Source organism: Amborella trichopoda, chromosome 9, assembly GCF_054954075.1.
Source record: "Amborella trichopoda isolate Santa Cruz 75 chromosome 9, AtrichopodaSantaCruz75HAP2 v2.0, whole genome shotgun sequence".
Classification (NCBI taxonomy): domain Eukaryota; kingdom Viridiplantae; phylum Streptophyta; class Magnoliopsida; order Amborellales; family Amborellaceae; genus Amborella; species Amborella trichopoda.
In genome coordinates, this window is record NC_142344.1 from 49,690,882 (window position 1) to 49,699,158 (window position 8,277).

Sequence of the window (8,277 nt, forward strand, 5' to 3'; positions counted from 1 at the left end):
TACATTGTCATATGTTTCATAGTATCTAATACTTGGGTTTCAGCCATACCATCAATGTTCCAATTGACTATTGATCTTCCAGAATAGTAAGTCGTATGTGATATTAAATCTTCTTCAAATTGTATATCAACTGGTGTGGGTCTCAGATGGTAAGGTCTAGCAGTAGCAGGCTTCCAACCTTTACCATATGTTATTCTTTGAATGTATGGATTATTTAGTTCTGTGAAGGCTAATGTCTGGTGTTCAATAGTGTCTTTCATTACTGGTATTTCTTTTTGAAGAGTTAAGGTTGAAGATTCTGGTATTAATTTGAATTTACCTTTTATGTCTTTTATATCTAAATCAGCTAATTTGGGTATAAGTTGATCCATTAAAGTTTTATTATTTTCAATCATACGAAATTTATTTAATTCAGGAGGTGGTTTAAATAATAAAGTCTTTTAATGTGGGTTGATAGTGTCAAATTATTATATTTGATTTTTCAATATTTGTTTGAAAGAAAGTAGTTTTTCCCTTGGTATCCATTTAGACAGCCTACCTTGAACCAAAATATTATCTTAATAATCATTACGTTATACCATCATAATGTTATACTAATCTGACATAACCTAAGTATAAGAATAATAAAACTATTATGATTATTGAAAAATGAGCTATATCTATTACTAACCAAGTAGAATAGGTATTCTCATAAATCTTAACACTTAAGACAATACGAATTAACATAACTTTATACAAAACAACATACAGACGAACATACTGTATACAGAAACTTACAACGACAGAAATTTACAGCGACAATATACTGAGCACAGAATAAAACTTAAAGACAATTTTAAAACATACTTACGGACTACAAATGCAGAAACTGCAAAACGACCTCCACTCTGGTGGACAGAATCTTGGTAGATCCTTGTAATGACAATCACACAACACACTCTAATTACACTTTTAAAAGTATTCTAATTTTTTACAAGAGAAAGGGAGAGAAGAAGAAGAAAGTAGGAGAAGAGTATTCTTCTGGACTTGTTAACTCCTGAAATCTTCTGATGATCTTCAAATGAGAAGAGGCCTTCTATTTATAGACTCTAGACTTCAAATGTTTCTTAATTGTATTTCAATCTTCAATTATTTTGAATGGACGTTTACAGGTGGCAAGATTTGCTGCAATTATGAAGTCTTCAGGTGGCAAGATTTGCTGCATATTATGAAGAGTGAGTGAATGCTTTTTGTAGTGGGAATCTTCCATGGCAGGTACGGTGAGAAGGAAATAGTTGGCTGCTTTTATTGTGTGGCGAATTGATTTGAAGGATGGCGGCACGAACGGTCTTCAATAGTGAGAGAATTTTTCTTTAATTTTGTCGTATATTGACAGTGAGCATCTTATATCTTGTATGGTCGGTGAGCTTCTTGTCTTATATGGTCGGTGAGCATCTTTCTTTATCAAGAGGGGCTTTAGTCACATCAACAAGTATTTTCGGTCTTGTCGTAACAACTTTTATATCATGTCACAAGTATAGGATATATTCTTTTATCATCAGGTCATGGGCTTTTATGGGCTTTAATATAATGTTTGTTTTTGAGACATTCATGGGTTATTAAATCAAATTGTACCATCATTATATACTAATCTGACATAACCTAAGTATAAAAATAGTAGGATTAATATGAATATGAAAAAAAAAGCAATATCTATGCTATACTAATCTGACATAACCTAAGTATAAAAATAATAAAACTATTACGATTATTGAAAAAGGAACTATATCTATTACTAACCAAGTAGAATAGGTATTCTCATAAATCTTAACACTTAAGACAATACGATTTAACATAACTTTATACAAAACAACATACAGACGAACATATTGTGTACAGAAACTTACAATGACAGAAATTTACAGTGACAATATACTGAGTACAGAATAAAACTTAAAGACAATCTTAAAACATACTTACATACTACAAATACAGAAACTGCAAACGACTTCCACTCTGGTGGACAGAATCTTATTAGATCCTTGTAATGACAATCACACTTCACACTCTAATCACACTTTTAAAACTATTCTAATTTTTTACAAGAGAAAGGGAGAGAAGAAGAAAAAAGCAAGAGAAGAGTATTCTTCTGGACTTGTTAACTCCTGAAATCTTCCGATGATCTTCAAATGAGAAGAGGTCTTCTATTTATAGACTCTGGACTCCAAATGTTTCTTCATTGTATTTCAGTCTTCAATTATTTTGAATGGACGTTTACAGGTGGCACGATTTGCTGCAATTCTGAAGTCTCCAAGTGGCAAGATTCGCTGCAGTCTATGAAGAGAAGAGGGAAATGAGTGAATGCTTTTTGTAGTGGGAATCTTCCGTGGTCGGTACGGTGAGAAGGAAATAGTTGGCTGCTTTTATTGTGTGGCGAATTGATTTGAAAGATGACGGTACGGACGGTCTTCAATAGTGAGAGAATTTTTCTTAATTTTGTCGTATATAAGCAGTGAGCATCTTATATTTTGTATGGTCGATGAGCTTCTTGTCTTATATAGTCGGTGAGCATCTTTCTTTATCAAGAGGGGCTTTAATCACATCAACAGGTATTTTCGGTCTTGTTGTAACAACTTTTATATCATATCACAAGTATAGGATATATTCTTTTATCATCGGGTCATAGGCTTTAATATAATGTTTGTTTTTTAGACATTCCATGGGCTGATGTATTTTGGGCTTCTTCAATGGGATCTGTTTTTGTATTTGTTTCAGCTTCTTCTGAAAAACTTTCCTATAGTTGTTTGTCTAATTCGGCTCTGGTGGCTTGAGGATTGTGCTTCCTCATTTGAGATATATATTCAGATAGATTATTTTGGTTAAAGTAAAAAGAAGGTTTGAAGCTAGTTGGGACTTGTTTTAGTATGATATGTTTTGGGTCTAAATTATGGTAGACAAAGACGTCCCACCATTTCACAACAATCTGCTTTCCCAAACATAGGATATATTCATAATTTTTTATATTATTATCGGATATAGCAAATGACCATTTTAGTATCGACGGTATTTGATAAAATTCAACAAAATATAAATGATAATTAATTTTAGAATCCTTCCCATTGTATTAAATAAACTTTTCTTGAGAGGTTTGCCATGTTTCTGGCATTATTTGGGATAGAGATCCCCAAACTGTAAACCAATTTAGAAACCAATTTGGAACAGGGTCGGTTACCACCACTTTGAATTGGAGGAACCATGTGTGTGAATTATATTGGTTTTGGATAGTAAGTATACGGTGCCAGGCATCAATATAATCAGAGTATTGGTAACGTTTATTTGAGAAATCTGGAGATTGTAATTTTCTAGAACGTGAAGGGTCTGAACCCCATTCACTGAAATTCAATATTTTCCGTATCTGCATTGTTGAATATGATATGATCTTTGAATTCTTATGATAATACTGAGTGAGATATATAGAGCATGTTTCTAGTAGAATAATCTCAAACCACTCTCTGGTTTTCATACCATTAGAGTGGTTCAGGTTATTGCATAGGTAATATTTGGCTACCGTATTTAGGTCTTCTGAAGCATGTATGTTTTCAATAATAGCATATTTGGGGGGGGGTATATTAAAATAAAAGGTCAAAAATAAAGAAGAACTTGTTAGATTTACGTCAAAAGTCTTTGAAATGCAGCTTAGTAGAACTACTCCACAATTAAAAAGGAAATTTTAACCATTGTAAAAACTTTGTTAAAATTTCAAAGTGAAATCAAAATTACTTAAGAGTAAGACTATAAAAGTCTGCTAAAGAAGTATTAGAAAAAGATGTTAAAAATCTAGCATCAAAACAAATTTTCACTAAATGGCAAACAATTGTTTTGATGGCAGACAGTTTTACCATTGTTGATGTTAGACCAATCAGTTTGCTTAGAAGTCTTTATAAGAAAGTAGCGAAAGCTTTAGCTGAGAGGTTAAAGTTGGTTCTTTCTTAGATCATTGAGGGGCCTCAGTCTGCCTTTGTGCAAGATTAAATAATCATTGATAATGTTCTTGTGGTGCAAGAATGCAATCATCCGAGAGTTTTGGATGGAGAACCAGTGGTCTTTATGAAGCTTAATATGGAAAATGTCTATGATAAGGTAGAGCAACAAGTTACATCCTGTAACTATATGCTTGTAACGTGAACTTTGAGGCCTCTTAAGGAAATACATGGCACCCTCCTCAGATATTAACATATTTTTCAGGGCACTTTCTTTGGTTTTTTTATGGTTTCAATGCATCATTTGGAGAATATTTCTCAAGATAACTGCTTCTTGTGCACTAACGGTGACATGGATCAAGCACTCGAAAAACCGGTCCAAATCGATGAATCGACAAGTCCAAATCATCATTTTACTGTACAGAAAAAGTAGTGAACCGCCAAAAAGAACATATGACATAACAATTAACCACCCAAAAATTGGTCCAGCTTGATGAATTGAAGGTCCAAATCACCGTTCTACTCTAGAGAATCGCCATTTTACCGTGTGAAACTACCGGTTCCCTTCTAGACTCGACAATCTTCCTATATGTACACGAAACTGAAACAAGTTCATCGATTCCCAGATTCAGGTGAAATTGTTTTCTAAAAAATATTTCACATGAAAAAATTTTCTTATGAAAAAATTCTCTCATGTAGTCAAGTATAAAAATATTTTCATACAAGTCATCTTTTCACACCAATTGAAAACTAATTGATGTAAAAATATTCCCCCTCAACCACATGAAAGAATTTTTTTCATATAAAATATTTTTCAAAAACTATTTCACACGAACCAAACGAGAATTTTTTTCATATAAAAATATTCTTCAAACAACCATTTCACGCGAACCAAACGTGATTGTTCTAAAAGCAACACAAATTATTTAAAGGTACATGCATACCTCCCTTTGATTGTTTAGGGCTTCAATAATATACAAACCGCATATATATGTCTGGTAGTAGGACCTCAACATTACACAAAGTAAATTTTATAATTAGATATGAAAATAAATTTTATAATTAGATATGAAAATAAATTTTCAAATCACTATATTTTTTAAGCTTCAAATTTTATAATTAGATATAAAAATAAATTCCCAAGCCATCATCATAAGTATATTTGGTATTAGGACAAATGCTATTTAAAGGTACCGTTCTTTTAGTTGTACTAAAATTTTTCATTTCTAATCCAACGCCTATAGGTAAAAATAAACAATGATTTCGCCTACTGTCATCACCGTCCAAAGTTCATCACACGGTTACGATTACTCAATAATGTTTTATTTTTTCATTTTTTTTCTACAAATCGAAATGATCTAAAATTTAAAAATATATACATCTTAATAAAACGCATTTAATAAAAATATAAAATAAAATAATTAATGAAAATAAAATTTCCCAAAATACTCTTAAAAACTTTTTGATGGTATTTTGATCCATTTTTCTCCATGTAAAATATTTTTTTTGATATTTTTTGTAAATTCATCTATTTTTTATAATCACATGCTCTAAATTTTATATCATTCTGATTTATAAAAAAAATTGAAAAATCAAACTTTACCGAACAATCGTGCCTGTACAATAAACTTTGAACGGTGATGTGAGTAAACAAAATCACTGCTCATTTTCGCCTATAAACGTTTCGTAGTATCTTCCAAATTTAAATATTCAAAAATATCGTAAACTAAACATACATATACATATACATATATATATATATATATATATATATATGAATGAACATTTTGCAAATTTGTAGATTCCAAATTTAAATATTTGGAAATAGCGTATACTGAACTTATATATGAACATTGTTAACATTTTGAAAATTGACTGTCTATATAATAGATTAAAAGATGCAATTTTCAAATCTACTTTTCTACTATTCATAAATCTTGAGTTTGTGATGATCCAATTGAAGAGTTTTCAACATCGTGACCACCTCCACTTGTGAATTTTTACGGAGTTCCTTAATTTGGGTCTCTCCCTCGTATTAACTTTTTCCCAAAGAAATATACATCTCCTAGAAGCTAAAAACAAATGAAAACACATTTTAATTGCTAACGAAACTTGGTAATACCTAAACCATATGAGCCTCTTCCCCAAATAGGGGTCTATATGGGGGCAGCTATATAATCATTAATTATTCCTAAACCAAAGCTTGATTAATCGATGCAGTTATAATTCTCCACAATAAGTCAATAACCCCACTCTTGAGGGAGGAGAGGCCAGAAACGCTTTATAGATGGATTTAAAGGGGTCGATTTAAAATTATCTACAAAGTAATTAAAGAGAATTATAGATGGGTTTAAAAGAGATGGATTTAAAATTCTCTACAAATTAATTAAAGACAAGTTAATTAAAGAGAAAGACCACATCTAAGAGAAGGGATGGTTTTCATAAATTAACACCAGATCGATCGATTTTCATACATTAATAACAGAGCAATAAATAACAGAGCAATAAAAGAGAAGCGGATTCTCCTCTCCAAAAAAAATACAATTTCCATTGCACAAACACTCATAGACTCGGTATAAAGCAAAACAACAAGCATAAATAATGAAAAACATTTCCTTAAAATAATGAAACAAAAAGAGTCAGCAATGGCCTTTTAACACAAAAGCAATAAACAACCATTTCGAGGCTGCCGGCTGAGATTTGCTTCACATTTTGTGAAACCCAAAACCTCCAAATAGCCATTACAGTTACAGAGAATAAACAACTCCACAGCTAAGAGATGCAAAAGTACAAGAATCACAGTGAAAAGAAACCATAAACCCAATGAAATCTATGAGTTCAATGTCAATACCAAAACGAAACCCTAAACCATTATTTTCCTCCATGAAGTAGAGGACATCTACGTTTGGGACATGATCAACTATGAAATCTACGAGTTCAATATCAACTATGATATCAATACCAGGACTAAACCCTAAACCATTATTTTCGTCCATGAAGTAGAAAAAATCAAACAGATTTCAGCTCATTAACTAAGAATAAGGAAATCGACATGAATAACCCAGATACATAGAAAAGGAGAAATAAAAACGATTATATCAAAGGGAAAAAAACATCACGCATCAACAAAATGAAAAATAAAATAAAACAGGAGCATGTTATTTTTAAGTCCCACTCTTTCTTATTCTCCAAGTAAAACTCTACATCAAAGACTCCAAAGGGAAAGAAAAAAGTAAAACAGTGAGATGAACAAAGCACTCACATGCACATATAGATCCAGAACACCACAGAACTCATACAATAACCCCCTACCATAGCATAAACCTAAACCAAGCACAAAAGCCCCTTAAGAAAATAGGAGAAACCAGAACCCGAAAATTAAAACCAAGCTTCCGCAATGGCTTCAAAGCTGACCACAATCAGCAACCACAACAGGCTTCGAGGTCCTTCCCGAATCAGATCCCACCTTCTCGACAGCCTTAACAACATCCATTCCCTCCACGATTTGCCCAAAGACCACATGCTTGCCATCGAGCCATGCAGTCTTAGCCGTGCAGATAAAGAACTGAGAGCCATTGGTATTTTTCCCTGCGTTTGCCATCGACAAAATACCAGCTCCAGTGTGCTTCTTGATGAAGTTTTCATCGGGAAACTTCTCGCCATAGATCGATTCACCTCCAGTTCCATTTCCACAGGTGAAATCACCACCCTGACACATGAAACCAGGGATCACACGGTGAAACTTTGATCCCTTGAAATGGAGGGGCTTACCAGATTTTCCCTTGCCCTTCTCACCAGTGCACAAAGCTCTGAAGTTCTCAGCAGTGCGAGGAACAACGTCGGCGTACAGCTCCATTACGATGCGACCAGAAGGCACACCACCGATCTCCATGTCGAAGAACACTTTGGGGTTCGACATCGTTTCCCTCTCAAAAGCAAGGGTTTCTCTCTCTAAAACCAGGGTATTTCTTGATCTCTCTTCTGCAACTTTAATGGCGATGAGCAGGACGAAGCGACAGAGGTGGATTTTATAGATAACGCGGAGGGAGATATCTAATACGGAGAGAATCGGAACCGCTAGTATTGACACGTGGTAAAATCGTATGTTCTTACTCTAGGGTTTCGGGTTACCGGGGTTGGGTTGGGATAACCGTGGTTAGAACTTGACTAGGGGTTAGGGTTTATTTTATCTACTGGGGAAAAGGAATATCCGGTTTTCTTTTTCTCGGTCTTTTTTGTTTTAAATAAGGAAAACATTTATATAAGGTAATCCATGTTGTTTTAATATTGAAAAACCCTCATCATCTCAACATTTAAA

At 33.2% G+C, this 8,277-nt stretch overlaps 1 protein-coding gene across 1 annotated transcript; it reads right to left on the reverse strand.

Annotated features, from left to right (window-relative positions):
* Positions 1-7,120: 7,120 nt before the first annotated feature.
* LOC18441688 (peptidyl-prolyl cis-trans isomerase 2) lies at positions 7,121-7,959 on the reverse strand. The gene has a single exon (XM_006851914.4). It carries the CDS (start codon positions 7,876-7,878, stop codon positions 7,363-7,365), a length of 516 nt encoding a protein of 171 aa, XP_006851976.1. The 5' UTR covers positions 7,879-7,959; the 3' UTR covers positions 7,121-7,362.
* Positions 7,960-8,277: the final 318 nt, after the last annotated feature.